At 42.5% G+C, this 18,981-nt stretch overlaps 1 protein-coding gene across 2 annotated transcripts in view; it reads right to left on the reverse strand.

Annotated features, from left to right (window-relative positions):
- Positions 1–7,816: 7,816 nt before the first annotated feature.
- SLC2A9 (solute carrier family 2 member 9) overlaps positions 7,817–18,981 on the reverse strand; it is a 198,671-nt gene continuing 187,506 nt past the window's right edge. For both annotated transcript variants that reach the window (XM_019553389.1, XM_019553390.1), the window contains one exon: positions 7,817–8,100. In XM_019553389.1, coding sequence (XP_019408934.1) covers positions 7,843–8,100 — 258 coding nt within the window. In that variant the 3' untranslated portion in view covers positions 7,817–7,842. The remainder of the gene's footprint in view (positions 8,101–18,981) is intronic.

Below are 18,981 nucleotides of genomic sequence, written 5' to 3' on the forward strand. Positions count from 1 at the left end.
TGTTGGGATTACCTCCCTTTGGGCTTGGAGGATCGTCTCCTTAAGGAGCGACCACTCTCCTTGGACACCTGCCTCCCCTCCCTCAGGGACATGAGTGCTTCCCCGACTATTCTCCTTAGCTCACTGAAGTCCTCCCTTCTGAAATCTAGGGCTGCTGCCTTGCTGTAGGCCTTTACCACCTTGCGCTGGATGGTGAATTCCAGCAGGCGATGATCGCTGTCGCCCAGGCGGTCGAGCACCTGCAGCCCCCTCACCAGGTCATCAGCCGTGGCCAGCACCAGGTCCAACAAGGCCACTGGTGGGGCTGTGCACCCCCTGGGTTAGATGGAGGTCCTGCACTCTGTCTAAGAACCTACGTGAGCAGTCAGACCTGGCTGACTGCTCTTCCCAGATGTCTGGAAAGTTCAGGTCCCCCATGATGACCACGTCCTTTGACCTACCTCCATGAGCTGACTTAAGAATTCCTGGTCTAGCTCTTCCCCTTGGTTGGGTGGTCTGTAGTAGACCCCCACCATTAAGTCTCTTTCCCCGCGACTGCCTTGTATTCTAACCCAGAGCACTTTCATGTGCCCCTCCTTTGTGCTACCTGGTAAGGCTGTGTATTCCTCCTTAATGTAGAGCACCACACCCCTGCCTTTCCTCCCTGTCCTGTCCTTCCTGTACAGCCTATAGCCCTTGATATTCACTGCCCAGTCATGCGTTGGCTCCCACCACGTTTCAGTCAGCCCCACTATGTCTGGGTTGGTGTCAGCTAGCAGGAGGGTAAGTTCCTCCTGCTTATTTCCCATACTAGATGTGTAGAGGCATTTGAGGCCTCCTGTGGATGTGTGCACTGGCCCCCTAATCACAGCATTGCCCTGGCCCGTTGCTTACCTGTGTATATGTTCCGCTCCTCGGTCTAGGCTGGGCTGTACTTGTGAGTGCTGCTTGGTTTAGCGGTCCTAGGCTTTCTCCTCCCTCGTCTTCCCCTTCCCCTGACGAGCCTAGTTTAAAGCTTGCTGGAGGAGATCTGCCAGCATAGAAGAGAACACACGCTTACCTTTAGGGAAAAGGAGGAGCCCACCCCACCCGAGCATGTCTCTCATTGTGATGTGTTGTTCGTTGTCAAGGAAGCCAAAGTCCGCCTCAAGACTCCATTCCCGAAGCTGCCAGTTGGTCTCTGTGATGCATGTCTCATGCAGTCTTCCACGTCGGCTCACTGGTAGAACAAAAGAGAATATCACCTGTGCACCTATGTCCTTCAGCATGCCCCCCAGAGCATGGTAGTCTACCATCAGGTGATCAGGGCTCCTCCTGGCCGCATCATTAGTTCCCACATGGATTAGGACCATGGGGTAGTAACTGGTGGGCTGGATCACAGCCTTGATCATCCCCGTCATGTCGTGAATCTTTGCTCCGGATAGGCCTTGTGTGTCGAGGGGTCCTGGCGACAGATGAGGCCCTCTGTACCTCTCAGGATGGAGTCGCCTATGATGATCACTCGACGCTTTCTCCTCCGGGACTGCTTAGCTCCTTCGGCCTGTTCAGAGTGTGGGAGTGTGGAGTTGCCTCCTCTCCCTCCTTCTCCTCCAGTGTTGCCAGGGCCTTGTACCTGTTCTCCAGCCAGACTGGAGGAACTGGTACTGCTGTGTTACGAGCAGCTCTGGTTCTGGAGGTGACCGTCTGCCACTCTGCAGTGGAGGGCACTTCCCAGGGTGCTTCTTACTTGGGTGTGTGGCCCTGCAGGAAAAAGAAATAGCTGTCAATTTCTTCCTCCGCCTCCCTGACTCCCCTCAGCCTGCTAACCTTCTCCTGGAGCTCCCTCACCTGTGCCTTCAGGGCCATAAGGCGGGTGCTGCAGGAGAGGTGTGTGGGTCCCCAATCCCTGCCCCCCTGGGCCTTGCTGGGCAACCCCCGTAGGCCAGAGGGTGGGGGGATGCCAGCTCTCCCATGGGCTCTGTCTGGGCGGAGGCCTCAGACAAGCCCCGGGTAGGAGGTTTTATATTAATCCAAACATATCTATTGAGAGAAATATTTCTGAAATCTTCCACTATTGTAGTTTGAGATGCATATTATAGCAAATTATTCAGAATACAAACAAATGTAGACATGATTTATATTTTTCCCAAGAGCTCCAAACCAACCAGGTATTGCATTTAATATACTCAACTTTGTCCAAGCAGATACTCTAAATTGTTTTTAATGGGTCACACAAATAGCCAAGGAACAGTTAGAGAAATGAAAGCTACGTAGCTGGCCTTCACATTCGTATCTGGATAACTCTCACAGTATGTCCAAAATAAAACAAACACTAAACAGATACTAGGTTAACTCTTGCACTTTATTTGGCAATCTTGATGCATGGAAATCACTGCGTAATCACTCACATAAAGTTCTTTTTTGATATTCAGACAAAAAACCATAGTCCAGAGAAACCCCATTCTAAGTTCAGAATTTAGTGAAACAGAACATGACACAACCAAAACATTTCTTAACAAGTATATTGGCTGTAGGTAAGTTAATACATTCAAGAAGAAAACAGGATAATTGTAATTCATGAATTATTGAAGTTATAGCAGCATGGAAAGAGGAAAACTCACTGGGACACATCTGAGAACAATTCAAAATCCTTGGTAGGGTCAGAAATGAGAAAGTTCTTTAGGTACTGCAGATCCTGGTTATACCCAGAATTCTCCAGAACTTAGGACTGAAAATATTGCAACTGACTCCCGAGACAGGAAGTAAAGTATCAGAATGGACATGTTTGGATGCTTATCTTGTCTTCAGTTTGGACCATTCTTTTACAGAAATATTTGGAACAAATCACTAAGAGTACTAAAGGGAAGCGTACTAACACCTCTCACCATTTCAAATGCAGGCCCATGCTCTGCAAACCAAGCAGATTATAGTGAAATGTATGTGATTAATTGTGAGGTAGGGATGATACAAGGGGACTTTGCAAGCTGTGTTCTGTGGTGATATGATCTATGGTGCCCCTTTCTGCAAATATGTATATGTATATGTACCTAAGATGTGGCTAGTGAAGAGCCAATAAAATGATGGCTCTTGGCATCCCCATAGAGTATGCAAAAGCCCCTGAGTTGTGAAGGGAACATCCTCCCAATCTCTTTGAAACCTTCATAGCTGAGCTCCAGATGAAACTGCTAGAGGCTGTATTCAATTATAGGGTTTTACTTTGATGTAAAAGATCCTGAAAACTAACATTAGAAGGCTTATGTGGTTTTTAATGTATCAATAGTCATCATAATTAAGAATTAATGCCTATAACGTGCATTAAACATGAACAGCACTAAGTGCTAAATAATTCTTAATTAGTTATTATAATTACTATTAAGAATCCAATTCCACCACTCTAAAATAAGTGGAGTGGACCTTGTAAGCATTTATCAGATAGAAAAGTCTTTCTCCTTGAACTGGGATTATAATCATAATTGACAAAGCTAGCAACAGCAGGTCTGGTTTTATTGCTGGTTTTAACATGAAGGACCTGGGCAACAACAAATATCAAAACTCCCCAAGAAATAGGCAACTAAAGCCACACAAAGATATTGCACAGGAAAGTCTGCAGTAGTTTCTAGAGGAAAACAACATATCTTCAGTTTTTCCCTAAAAAAATGATTAACTTTTCTTTATAATTATCCATTAACATAATCATTACACTTTTCTCCAGCAGCATCAACATTGTGGATCTGCTTATCTTACACAGATACTATGTTGGTATAACTGCTCAAAAGAGGTAAGTTTACAGCAAGGTAACTTATGAGATGGAGAGTCAGACTGTTACACAGCAATGAAATTGCTCTTTTGGGTGAATCACATTCATAGATAGATGTGCTGAAAACATCCAATCACAGTCAACAAAAGAGATCATCTGGCAATATTTTACATTATATTTGAAAACATATAGCTGGTTGCAGGTGCAGCCGGGCCCAGGGGCCGTGGGCACGGAGATAATCCAAACCAGTGAGTGATGGCAGCGCATGGGCGCAGGGCCTGGCCAGGGTGTGGGCCCGTGTCTCGCCTTCTCCCCCCTCCCCCCTTTTGCTCGGGCCCCAGCCTGTGTCTCTGCCCTGAAGCAGGAGGGCGCCGGGCACTCCGTGCTGGCTGGCTGGCTTCTCCCGGGGTGGGTGTGGGGCTCAGGCGCACGGTCCTTGTCTTCCTGCAGACTTTAAGGACAAGCTGAATAAAGTGTAGGATGCCGTGGAGGAAGTGCACTTCCTGGCCATTGACGGGGAGTTCTCAGGTAGCAGTGGTATGGCCCGGGGCTGCGGGCACCTGCCCCTGCTGCATGGCCTTCCCTGGCTGCAGGGGTCTTGGGGGAGAGAGAGAAAACACTGGGTGCCTCAGAGCAGGAGACGTAGATGGGTCAGAAAATGCCCAAACATGGCCAGCAATCACTTGGCAGCGCAGCCCTCTTCCCACTCATCCCCTTGCCCCCTGGTTTCAGCAACACGAGGGCTCGCTGGTGCTGTGATGCCAATCTCGCATGTTGCTATGTCGGTCTTGCATACGTTGCAGATGTAGGGCAGAGCATGGCCTTCCCAGATGTGCTCTGAACACATAGCTTCACTGTCTGTTGGGAGTTCACTGAGCTTTGAATGACAGCAGTTAACCAGCATCTATGTTTTCAAGATGCGTGTTCATCCCTGATGGAAAGGTGCTTTTAACAGAACAGGAACTTTCTGCTGCAATATGATGTTCTGCACCTTAAGTAGAGGCAACTCACTTAACCCAGCTTTCAGTGCTTTTCTCACTTACTCTCTTTAAGGGGGGTCAGTAAAATAAAACTATTCCCTAAATTTTTAGGCATCAGTGATGGGCCATCTGCTAGTGCATTAAGCAATGGCTTTGACACACCAGAAGAAAGATACCAGAAACTTAAAAAGGTAACTTTTCAACGTAACCCCTGAAACATTTTGCCTGTCTTTGTAGGTGGTACAGTGTAACTGAGATTATCCCCATTTATTTCAGGCATGTATCAGTGTGTGATGTCAGGCTCTGTATGGAGACCAGAAGATTTTTGCTTGCCTTTTTAATATGGCTCAAAGAGAACAATTTGAACTTCATGAATAAAATGTGGTTACTGTCTAATTTTGCTTGTAGAATCCAGTATTAGCCTGATTATACAATACAGAAAATTCTACACGTATTGGGTCAAAATATTTATTGACAAAAGCAATGCTGTGGGCACACACTTGTTCCCCCTGAGCGAGATCAGAACTGAACAGAGCTGTGTTTTCCTCAGGGAGCCCCTGGGATGAAAGGAGCTGTCACTTGTCCAGCTACTACTGAAATGCATGCCCAGCAGGGCTGTGTACCCAGGAAATGTGGTATTAACTCCCCCCGAGCCCTCTGGCTTGTAACTTCGATGTATCCTGCTTTAGATGTATACACTTTAAAACAATAGATGAGTTTCAGTAGCCTAGTGCTATGATTATTATGAAGTTCCAACACTGCTTATTTTTTAAAGAGCTTTCCGCCACTGCTTTAGCAATTTTCAAGTGCTTGATGGCACGATCGTAAAACATCTGTGCTCAGTCCATGCTAGTGCTTCTGCCTGCGTGCACTGATGCTACCTGTATGAAGTACCAACAGGATGTAGTTGAGGAACTTCATCATTTATGTTAATACAGCATCTGATCCTGTGCTCAAAGGAAAAAAAAGCCACCAAACAGAAGCCCCAGCTCTGTCATATGAAATGGGGGTTTTACAAGGGTTCATGACCCTTGTCACAGATGATTCCACATTATGGGGCAAAGTTAATACACCAGAGGGCAGGGAGCAGTTACAGGCCAACCTGGACAGGTTAGATCAATGGGCAGAATGTAATAGGAATGTAATTCAACAAAGATAAATGTAAGGTACTCCACCTAGGAAGGAGGAATCCCCAGCACACCTACAGGTTGGGGGATGTCCTCCTCAGCAGCTCAGAGGATGAGAGAGATCTTGGAGTCATAGTTAACTCCAAGATGAACATGAGCCGGCAGTGAAATGAGGCCATCAACAAAGCCAATTGCACCTTGTCGTGTATTAGCAAATGCATGACCAACAGATCAAGGGAGGTGATGCTCCCCCTGTATGCAGCACTAGTCAGGCCGCAGTTGGAGTACTGTATCCAGTTTTGGGCACCGCACTTCAAGAAGGACGCGGAGGATCTGGAAAGGGTTCAGAGGATGGCCACCCGCATGATTAGTGGTTCCTGTGAAAGACCGTACAAGGAGAGGTTGAGAGATCAGGATCTCTTCAGCTTATACAAAAGACGGCTGAGTGGAGACCTTGTGGCCACCTATAAATTTATCAGGGGAGGACAGGAGGGAATTGGGGATGCACTGTTTTCCAGAGCGCCCCAGGGAGTAACTAGGAATAATGGGTGCAAACCAGTGGAGAACAGATTTAGGTTAGACATTAGGAAGAAATGTTTTACAATAAGGGTGGCCAGAGTCTGGAATGGGCTTCCAAGAGAGGCGGTGCTGTCACTTAACTTGGAAGTCTTCAGGAGGAGGCTTGACAATCACCTGGCTGGGGTCATCTGACCTCAGTCCTCTTCTTGCTAGGGGCAGGGGGTCAGACATGATGATCCATTGGGTTCCTTCCGACTCTATAATCTATGAATCTATATGAGTTCCAACCTGAGTGAGTCTTTCCAAAAGCAAGCGTCTAAGAACAGGCTTTTCACAAATAAACATCCCAAATTTACAACTTCCACAGTATTGAACATAGGCCATGAAGGGAACTCACTCAAAGAATGTACAAGCTTATTAGGGGGTCATCTCCAGGATGACTTAAGACTCCAGGTTATTGTTTTAATATAAAACTATATACTTTATTAAGAGAGTGCTTATTATCACTAGAGTATCTAGGTACCTAGATAATTCAAGGAAAACAATTACAAAATACTAAAAAGAGCTATAACCTGCTTAAAAACTCTAAAAATCAGAAAACATAAACACCAAAACCCAGAAACCTATTGTTTTAGTTTTAAAAAATCCTTGGTTTATTAAAAACCAAGGAATTAAGTGGGCATTGGCTGGAGTATTCAGAAGCACCTAAATGACTTAGAAGGTTAACTGTCATTTCCAAAAAGGAATCCCTTCTACTGAGGCACCTAACTTTGGCATTAGGTGCTTAAATGGCTTCAAGGCCTTTCAGTGAGATATAGGCTTCTAAGTCACTTTTGCAAATAAGCTGTAGTTGCTTTTAAAATGTTACTCACTGTAAAGGGCCAACAGGCCCAAGGTAGCATTATTTTTCCTACTCTGTACCCGTCTCCAGAGTCCATATCATGCATGGGTGGAGTTTCTGTTTTCAGAGTAATGTTTCATGGATGTTCTTAAAAAAAATTAAAAAGCAGCAATAACAATTCAGAAATTGTGAGAAGTCCCATAGCAAATCTGTCAGTTTTCAAATGATGAAGGAAGGACAGTTCACGAGAAATTTTGGAAATTGTAGTGTCATTTAAAAGGCACTGGAGAGGTTCTTATAAACATCAGTAGGGATTAAGATGAAAAAAAAATGATTGTCTAAGTTCTCAATGCTAATGTCAGGTCTTGTGCCATCTCTCCCCCTCTCCCCTGATATACACTTCACAGGTATCCTGGAAACTGGCTTCTGTTTCCATTAGTGGTCACTACCCTTATTTCCTATTGTCTCCTAGAATCTCTTCAGCTGACATTAATTTCACCCATACCCACCCTCCTTGAACCCTTAAAAATGAATTCAGGAACTGGGGGGTTAATGGCATTAACACCACAAATGCTTCACTGTTAAAAATATCCAGCATTTTCCAAACTAAAAGAGCATGCTGGGAGCTTTTTTTCTATCTCCACAGACAACAGTCAGATGTTAGACAAGTCTGTTTTTGGTTTCACCATTGTCCTTGGTAGGAGAGAAGTTAGAGTCTTGTTCTGCACTTGATTTCCTTTCTGCTGAATACTGGTCCATTTCCTGATCTTCTAAAGTCACCATATTCCTTTTGGCAAATTCCTGGCTGATTTCATGAAGAGTCTTATTTTTTGTTTCAGGTAGGACAAAAAACAGATAAGTAGCTCCAGCAAGGCAGATGCCAGCAAACACCAGGAAACAGTATGTATGCAAGCCACCCTGTGAACAGAAAAGAAAGGACATCAGTCTTAAAGGGGCAAATATCATAAGAACAACAACAAAAAAAAATGTCTAGGAATCATTTGGAAAAAAAGCAAGCGCATGGAACTGAATTTTTATTGGGAGACTTGAAGCGATTTCTGACAGCATACAGTAATAATACAGTAATACAGCATACAGTAATAATAGCAAGTCAGAGCACAAGCCATTAGCTCTTAGAAGTTGCATAAAAAGTACTGGTAATGACTCATTTTTAAACTAGTTTAGAAAGAGAAGATAGAAGGAAGTTCCCCCTACATGCATTCAATGGGCCTTCACATCTGGGTTGGCCTTAAAGCAAGGAAATCACAAAGATGGACGCAAGATTCTGTTAGGGCAATCCAAAGCAAGTGGGGAAGGAAGAAAGATGCAACCATAGCTCCATTCCCTCACTCACACAATTGAAATATGGCTTGGCATTGGTCAGCACCTCTGAACACCAAGCTAGTTCTAATTTATGTGCCTAAACTAGGGATCTGAACCTCTGGGTTGGAAAACGTTGGTTTACATTACTAGTAGCCAGAGGTAACTCAAGCAGGGTGCGGGACCTGGGGTAAATCAGCCCATGAGGGGCCCTGCCCCCACTCTGATCCCAGACCCAAAGAAGCTGCCACTACCATTGGCAGCAGCAGTGGTGGGGGGAGTGCGGTAGCAAGCAGTTGGACGTGGAGCCGCTGCTGCTTCACCCAGCTCTGCGGGCCCCCCCAAAGCACGGGGCCTGGGCTGGTTGCTCCAATTCCCCTCCCCCGTTACCTTTCAGCTCCGTGTTCTTGGGGAATCCTGGCACAGGACGCAGCCTGTCTGACTCACCAAGAATTCCCCCCCAAACAAAACTGATTAAGATGCAGTGGGAGATGCACCTAAAACCCACCAGATAAGGGTGACAAGAGTGAAACAACTGCCCTAAATTTCATTTGCATCCAAGATGGAACCAGATAACCATTCATTTACATGAGAGATGGAGAACAGAATGCTCGAAGCAGAGACCGCAGTGAATTCTGGGATAAGAGAAGCAGGGGAGCACTGCATGATAGGGAATCCGTGCTCCAAATGCTAATCAACCCGCATTTACACACACCCAGCTCAGCATTTATCAGACCAATTCTAATCTGGATTTACAAAGGATTTAAGTCTGTTAAAAGATATAATAAGATCTGGAAAAGTCATGCTAAGCTGAGGCTTGTTCACAGCAAGTAAAAATCCAAAACCCTGATGCTGCAAGCTATCTATTGTTTCTGAAGAAACAATGAGATATCCCAATCAGTATATCTGCTATCCATAGGCATTTCAAACTGGCTCCCAAGTGTCTGGTTATTCCTTAACCGTATGTTTTTCATGATTATCAATCAGTTTCTTGAGATGTTCCAAACCAGATAACCCCTTGTCAGTAGAAAAGACAATTATTTACACTATTAAGAATGCTTTGAAGCAGCTGAACTGAGGGTATACAAATCTTTTAAAAATGTGTGTGTGCTTCAAGAGGAGAAATCTCTTTGATACCATCCACTGTTATTCTCGAGAAGCTGGAAGAAACAGATCACCTCCCTTCAAGGACTGTGCTAAGAACTTTACCTGTCAGCATTGAAACCCAAGTGCCTTGGACTGGTGAGATCCCAGCTCTTGTTCTCTTTTCTCTCTTCTCTCTAGGCATAGATTTCTGAACCTGAACTGTATTAGTTAAGCTTGAGCTAAGTTTCCCCAAATACTTAGTGAAACCAGGGTAGTATTGTAATTGTTTGTGTTTGTTTTTCCTTTGCATGTCTATTACTACTAGTGTCAATATATATTTCATCTACTTAGCGATAAATAACTTTTATAGTCAAACTGGTAGTAACTGGGTATATTTTTCCTTCTCTTCTTCTCCTTCCCCACTTGCTCTGCAGCAATGCTTCTTTTATCTAAGCTAAAGATCCCTGTGAAGCCCCAAAATAGTGTGGGGTCTGTTCATCAAACAGCTAAAGATTGGGCATGCTGAATTTGAAACACATCACCTTGTACAGGCTGATTGATCCAGTTTGACTCAGACGTGCCTTAATGAACTGAATGCTGGCCCATGAGGGTGTCAGCTGGACACCCAGTCATATTCAGAAGTATTCTGTTTACCTGTGTGCTTGTGTCTGACTGCAGTTTATTGTTGCTCCGATGAACTGATTCTTGGCAAAAGAGGGTGTCAGCCTGTCCATGCTGATCAACCCAGCCAGGTCAGGTGTGTCACGTTAACGTGTGTGCGTTTGTGTGCGTATGACTGATTTGGTGGCTGGAGGAACCCAGCCCCAGTGAAACGGAGTCCTGCAAGATAGCTCCATTGGGGGTGAGGGGGTTGCAGAAGGCAGAGATACAGCTCCGTATAGAAACATGAGTAACACAAGCAGCACATTGATAGAATTACAAAGACCCTAAAAACGTATCCCTAATAAATGAGCACACCCCAAAGTGATGGGCAAATCTGGTAACACCCCCTAGGGACTGCCCTTGCTAGTAGCACCCAGTTCTATGTAAGTAATACAACAGTACAAATTTGTCATAGCCAGGTGTGAGCTGCATTATAAGAAGTAATCACAGATTCTGAAACTGAGGGACTCAGTTTTTAAGGGATATACAGTAAATACTTCTCAAAAAGATACCTTTTCAGGTAAATACATAGAACTTACTGCAAATGGGCACAAGCTATTCTACTGTTCTCTGTCCATTTTGTCCAATGGGCATTAAATAAAAAATACAAATATTACTGTGGGTGGGAATCCAAGCCAGAACCCAGGATTCCCTCCCTTCCATCTCACTGAACCATTTTTTATACTGGTTGATTTTCCTTATGGCCCTACATATTTTCCTCTCTTAGCTGTGCAGTGGATCAGCTTCAACAGGAGTTGAGGGTGTTCTTAAAAAAACTTACATGGCTCCTGGCTTGCTTGTTAAGGAACTCCTTTGGAAACTGGGGGAGGTGGGTATGCTCCCCCTCTGGGTATGTGGAGCTGAGAACCCAGATTTCACATTCTTTGGCCAAGTGCCCTTACCACCATGCTACTGGGCTAAAGGTGGGATGGCCCTCCCTGCTATTGTCATCATTTCTGAGTGACCCCCTTCCTGGCAGAGAGTAGAATCCAATGTCTGTATAAATGCTACTTGCCCATCTAAAGCTGGACTTGGAGTTGGCCCTGTGTATTTCTTTACCAGTAACTACTCTAGTAAGCCTTTCTATGCAAGTGGTTGCTAGGTAAAGTTCTATGTTAGTGACTTGGACACGTTAGTCTCGGTAACGTTTTTTTAAAAAATATTCTATAGCATTTCAGTCACAGTACTGGAAACTGCATATTCTTTAAATTGCAAATGCAAATTGTGATGCACTGAAGTTAAAGGCAAAAACTCTCATTGGCTTCTACAGGGCCAAGTTTTCAACACAAGTAAACATCTCCTTCTTCCCTGTATTTATAAAACAGTATTCACTTAAGCCATCTGTATAGAGCCCAAATTTTTGACTTACTATTATTAGTAGGGCAAAATTAAATAAAAAGCCTTTTCTGGAACTACAAAATACGGAAGTCTTTCCATGATGCCTTGTATGAGTTCATAAGTAGAGAATACAAGGAAAAAATGAACATTTCCAACACAGAGGTTACTGTAGGGCAAGTCATACAGAAGTCATAAAGTGAAAGGCTCAAAAGAGTACATCGTTTAAACACAAATAGTTGAAAAACAGTTGAAGAAACTCCATCAAGGAAACCAGTTCTGAGAAACCCTCTTCCCCATGTCCCTCAGGCATCTTTGTGTCTTCCTCAAAGCTGGCTTTCTTCCTAGTCCCCTTCCAAACCTGATGCATAAAACCTCTGTTGTCTCTCATTTAGTTTCTTTCTAAATTTTTGTTCTGCATAATCCTAAGAGAAATGAACTAATTAAAGTGTTATGTTTACACACCAAAACAAAGAGTTATTATGTAACCTTGATTTCCCTCAAACTTATATTTTCATTCTGATTTGTATTCCCATGTCTACACTGTAGACTGTTTATGCCCTTGTTCTTGTTTTGCAGAGTGTTGATGTGCGTTTGTCTGTACAATGCCTAGCAGTATTACATATGTCCCATTCTGTTATCCAATCTTGCATCAGCTACATATTCATGTACTTACTGGTGAAGACAAAAAAGAAATTCCCTCACTCTCATTGTTCTAATATTGCAGCTGAATTACTAATTTATTAAGCCACAATGTTACCATGGATAATTTATCATCAAGCTTAAAAACAGGCAAAAGCAAATAGATTTAATAGATATGGAAATAACTTCTTGGTGTGTTCATAAATTCTCCTGTCAGCTTAACAACCAGAATTTGTACCAGAGCTTTCTACATTTGAAGTAGTTTAATAAGGTTTCAGTTTTGTGTTTACACACTTGTCACCTTATTCCTTTAAATCCCTCATTAAATAATATCTCTGCCTACAAATTAATGCTGACTTACATGGCAACTAACTGCTTATGTCTATTTTAGAGAAATGTGCCACTTGATATTTTGTCTTTACTCTCTCATGTATTTATTCATTTCCTGTTGTGTATTGTCTAACTCAGTGGTTCTCAACCTTTTTGCATTTGAGGCACCCCTCAGAAAATGCTAGCTCTTAGCTTTCACTTCTTTTTTTGACTACAGAAAAATAATGGAGTAATTCTTCTGTTGCAAAGAACTCAGAAAGAGCACACAGCAGGTCAGAGGGTTCTTCATGCTACAGGTTGCTATTTGGTATCTCTGGGTTTATTCTGTGAATCATGTTTGCACATCCAGCTGTGCAAATACTGAATGGATCTTAAGGCACTCCAGGGTGCCATGGTACCCTGAGTGAGAATCACTGGTCTAAGTAGTGATCTCTCAGGGGAAGATGCTTGCTTTGTGCTACTGGTCTGCAGAAATCCTAATATAAGGGGGATCCTGGAGTGGGAACACTTGTGCAACAACAAAGTGCACTTTCCTCACAGTTCCTTTTTTATTTGTAGTATTTCTTTGAAACTAGCAGATCATTTATGAAATATGGAGGATATCACAGCAAGGAGGTATTACATCTGGGCACTGAAAATGCCTTGCAACATCTTGGTACTCAAAAATGTGTTCTTGTTAAAACATCACAAACAATTATTGAAAGGTTTCTTGATACTGCCAGAAGCTATACCTAACATGAAAGAATATCACATGGAACCGTGTCCATTATACAATGTGTTACGGCTCATCTAAAGCATGAAACCATCTACATACAGTGCAGACTCACACAGAAAACAGTTGGAAGAGTACATTTCACACACAATATTGCACAATGTGAAGGGTCAAATCTTGAATACTTAGTCAGGAAAACTCTCAGTGCGGACTTCAGTATTAAGTGGCTTTAATGGTTTAATTTATTTGTATCTATGTCTGAAGCACTAGGTTCTGACTGGTGCCACAGGCAAGATACTGGACTTCATGGAACAATTAACTGATCAGGCACAGAAAGTATTATGTGCCTAAGAAGCAAAATGTAATGGGAGATCATTTGTATAAGAGCTCAACTATTAGAACAATGCGGTAATAAAACAAACTTTGAAAGAGATGCAATAGGATGATGCACCTGGGTCTTTATCCTATTTAAATTACATGTATGGTCTCTTACTTGTATAATGTCTATGTGCTGTTTATAGACATGAAACACAGGTCTAGAATGCACTTTCTGATGTCTCCCTCCCTCTTGTTCACTGGCAACTTGATGGGCATGATCCAAAATTAGGACCTCTGTGCATCTACCACTATCTAGGAGTCAAGACTGCTTGGTCTGACCTACGTGGGGACCTGCCCAAGTAAAAACTGAACATCGTCCTTTTTTGGCTTCTCTGATGTCATGGTAACTTCAGATTCACATCACCTCTCACTTTCTTAGCTTTGGACTGCTGGACCCAATTCTGAAAAATTATATTCACTTCTGGACTCTCACTGACTCACATGCATAAAGATTATGTGCAAAATAAAGGGTTTGCAGGCTTGCTGAAGGTTTAACAATGGCAGATGCTGACTCAGAAAACCCCTTTGTGTGTGTTCATTCATTTCAAATTGGAAAAGAACAATGAAATACGTTTGTGGACTTGATGTCATTATTTTAACCAACTCCAGAAGACACTGGCTTAATTGTATTCCGCACTGTGTTAAAAATAGTTATTATTTTATTTCCCTCTGGAAATTTTTGACTTTTCTCTAGAAATCCATTTGGGAGGACGGTGCAGGAAAACAAACAAAAACAGCTTCAAGTTTCTGCCTGAACAACTGCATCTTTTAGATTTTTTAGTTTTAAGGGAAAAGATAAAAACATTTCAAGGAAAGGAGATAATTTCTGCCAAAAGTTTTATTTGATCAAAAAAGAAAGAAAAAAGAGTTTTTCCCATGGAAAAACTTACTTTCCAATGGAAAGTTTTGACAGTATTTTTTCAACCAGCTCCTGGAATTTTGCACCAAACAGGTTTATTTTCTTCTCAATTTTCTGTAACTGAAAAAGAACTTTGCATGTGCAAGAAAACAAAATATCCATTTACCATCACAAGTAGACATAACCAGCTGACTCCACTCTCAGAGCTCGACTCCCACTGATGAGAATGGGAAGGAAGGTGCTCACACACATCCCAGGATCCCATCTAAAATATGCTAAGTAGTCAACAGTGATTTGGATGCTGATTTTCAGCTGCATAATTTGCATTCATTTGAATGAAAAATCTAGGGCAGTCACACCTTTTCAAAACATAAAAGATACAAATATGTTCCATGCCAAGGTAGTGTTACGGTGTATATCATGACAGAATGTATAAGCATTTCCCTTCCCCTCTACTGAAGAAAATACTTAAAAGAAGTACTGAGTATTGGATTTTTGAAAGCAGAAAAAAGCCTTCTATAAAATCCAACAGAGTACTCATTTTTGTTTCAAGAAAATCAGTTAAAAAATAAAAGATCCGATATTAAAATTAATTATTCTGAGATTCTTATATTCCAACAAAGTGGGTTTTTTTAACTTGCTTCTTCCCACTGGTTTTTGAAAGTTGCAAGCCCACCTGTTGCAAGCCCATGACTGCTTAGTTTAACAGGTTACACTGAATAAATTCCATAATTCGTAAAACGATGGAATTAGTTGAGTTCAAACCTCTCAGCAATTATTTAATGATATGTTAATTACTTCCCTATTTGGCCCTTTTTGTAGTGGGGCTCAATTATTAAGTGGTACTATGATCATTACAAACAGGATAATATCACCACCTGGCAACAGATAGTCTGAGAAAGACACAAGAGAAGGAATGAATGGTGAATGAATTCTAGGGATGAGTTTTACAAACCTCTGATTTTAAAAGCCTAAGAAAGAAATTTGAGTGATCTTGGTTTGTAATTTTGACTTCATGCTTTTTAATAGCTTGACAAGCCTCTGGTAAGCTATTTTGCTCCTACAGAAATATGACCTAAACAACAACTAGTAATATTTATTCCTTTTATTTTATTTGTACCCAATTTATAGTCTGGACATAACAACGGTTCCCTATTACTGACTGATCTCCCCACTAAGTGTAGTCAGAATTTTACAAGGCACGCAATCAAGGCCTTATGAATTCTGTAACAGATGACGCACAAAGTTTGTGGCATGGCCACCTAATTTCCACAAGACATGTGTAATGAGACATACAGCAACCTTCTCAACAGCTTCAGGCTGATTAAATGATGATTTCATTGGATGAACCAGGAAAGTGACTGACCCCACTATTGCAGAATTTCTTGTGTTATTTATTCAAACATCCAAATTGGATTAGCTTACTCTGCTCCTAAATTGTCAGTTTTCAGCGTCATAAATGCTTTTGTACCAATGATGTTAGTCTGCTTGTTAGAAGTTGCTAAAAAGAAATCACTGCATGTCACATGCTACAACCCCCTGAGACGATGCATCCGTGCACAAGTGCTTTGTGGGTTCCTTGCCCCATTACACATTAGGCACCAGTCCCAGGAAGGAACGCTAATTTTATGTAGCAAAACAGAATTGCTTCTTGAGGAAGGGGGAAAGGTAGACACTAACTGCAGTTAGATGAACACCCCATTCATTCCTCTTTCCTTAAAAACCTGCATATTTTTTCATTCTGCATTTGAAACAGATAATATCCAATGAGCTAGCAGGTCTTCAGGTAAGTAAAAAAAGAAACAGTGTTTATACTTGTAAGAGATTTCAGTTATTTTCTGAAGCAGAGACATACAGGAACAACTTTAAACATTAGATATACTTGGCAAAAGCAAAACACAAGTTAATTGAGATACCAGTACTGTGGAACAAAATGCTGTATTTTCTCACATATAACAGACCCCCAAATATAATGCACACCTTATTTTTGCATGGCATTATGGAGAATTCCTGCCCCTCCCCCCTGAGTTATGGCTGCAGAGACCAGGGACAAAGTCTAAACTTCAGCTGACTCACCCTCCCTTTCCTGCTTAACGAAAACCCTAGCTGCTGCTGCAGACTCTTTTCCCTGGGTGTCTTTGGATCTTGAAAAGAGCTAAACGGCTATGAAACAGAAAAAAAGACCAGAAGCTCTAGCAGACAGCAAAATTCCCTTAAGAAAGTATCAGTGGGCCATCAAGAACATTACAAAGGAGAGATGATCTTTAACACCTGTGAAGTGACAGAACAATTGTCCATTAAGTCAGTGGCCCATTAATGGGCTGCTGGCTCTCTCAGCTGCTTGAAGAATACCATGGCTGCTGCACTATGGAGCAGGGATCAAAGCAGGGTAGCTTCCTTGATTAATACACCCCACCCCCAATTGGGGGGGGGGCAGGAAGGTGTGCGCTATATGCATGAAAATACGGTATTTGATGCCCATGTTTCTGTAGAGCATCTTCATTGTCAAAAGTACTGTGTAACATAATGGAAGAAAAGAAAATGAATATTTACATATCCAGAGAAATAATAAAAACAAAAATCAAGAAGGAATCCTACTGGGTAAATGCATCTCACTGGATAAAAAATGGGAAACCTCAAGCAGGAACAACATGGAGGTGCTTGAAGGATGCTAATGAAATTTATAATGATGTGAAAGTGCCAATTCCTAGAGAGAAGTGAAAAAGAGGCCTGGGCTGAGAAAGGAAAAAAAATACATATCAAATTCATTGTCTATTAATAGCAAGCTGTCTAAAACAAATGACTAGCAACGTTGTGTTATCAGTTGTTCTTACTGTGCTAAAATCCATTTGGTTTGTATAAAACAGACAAGGCACTGTGCAAATCGAGACATAAAAAGACAATCAACATGTACCATATTTCTCATAAAAGCAGTGTTCTTTACCTGGTGCATTTGGAGGGAACGCCTTTTCTTGTGGTATTTCAGATACCTTTTAAAGTGTTAAAGATAAAAAGCTATAGATGGAAAAAGCAGCTGAGACAGATTATCCATGAACGACACTTTATCTGTCCTTCATGTTTGCATATATTTAAAGCTCATCTAAAAATTCCCGCAATACCGCTCCTTCTCCATTAGCCTTAATCTCTGCTTTGGTACACAGGGGCACAACTACATATGCTATTAGCACACAGCAATAAACTCTGGCACATATCATGCTAGAGTTTATTGCTCTTGGGCACTGTGCTTACACATGCGTCTGTGACCGCAGCACATTAAGCCGGTTCAGAGCAACCCTAGTTGGCTCCAGTTGTCTGGTTCACAAATTCCCAGTGCCCTTACCAGCCCTGCAGGCTTTGTGACATGGCTCCTTGGGCCAGACCCAGTCTGCTTGTCATAATTTTGACTCTCTTGCTTTAGTGGTTCTCCAACCGCATTCCATGGAACCCCGCAGTTCTGCCGTAAGTAATCAGGGAGGCTCGCAAAGAGACTGGGGGTAATGGCACAGTGGGCCAGGAGGCAGTGTCCTGCCACCGCTGGGCGGTGTTCCCGGGCTTTGCAGATAGGGCTAGGGGTTCTATGGTGGAAGAAGTGATATGAAAGGATTCTGCGACTTTAGGAAGTTTGAAAACCCATGCTTTAGAATAGACATGTGTTCACAGGATATTTGTCTGGACAACCATTACAGTGGGCATAACACACATTACTTTGATCCTATGATTGCTCCACTGAGGAACACACTTGGGCCTGATTTTCCTTTCACTGTGTAGTCAGAGATCCAAGTGAAGCCAGGAGAAATGTCGGGTAGGCAAGAAGGATCTGATTTTGAATAGTGTTAAGTAACATCCACGCATGATTAATTCAGCAGCTGGTAATACTACTGGAAATGCTTGAAAATTTTGGAATATTCGAAAATAATATTGGAAAACTGGAAATACTGCTGAAAAAAGTATGTGTTATAAATGAATAATATGCTTAAACAGGATCACAGTTGGTAAAGGAACAATTTCTTTCAGCCAAATGGGAAGACTTAAATGCAGCACAGGAGACTGGGCTTAGAGATTCAGGATATTATGAATGGCTTGCAAATCTGTTAGTGGAAAAAAAGATTCAGTCGGTGGGTGCATGCACACATGAGCTTTATTAGCTCCTCAGCAAAACACCAGTCTACACATGTGCCCATATTAGGGCGCAGTAAACTGATCAACTCCCCTGTAGGATAGTATTGTCCAGGACAAATTCCATCCTACAGTGGAGTAATTACATGTATTCAGTGCATGTGTAGACTGTGACTGGGGCTGGCTGGGGCATGAGGATGCTACAGTGCAGGAGCTCTGCACTGTAGCACCCTTGTGTCCCAATCAGCCAGTATTCGACAGTATGCTGAGTTGGGGGGAGCAGTCCCAGGCTGGCAGGCTGACCCCCTCCACCCCAGGCCACTGCCAGGCAGGCCTGCTCTGCCCCAGTTTAAATTGT

This window comes from Crocodylus porosus, unplaced genomic scaffold (assembly GCF_001723895.1).
Source record: "Crocodylus porosus isolate Cpor-Errol unplaced genomic scaffold, CroPor_comp1, whole genome shotgun sequence".
NCBI lineage: Eukaryota > Metazoa > Chordata > Crocodylia > Crocodylidae > Crocodylus > Crocodylus porosus.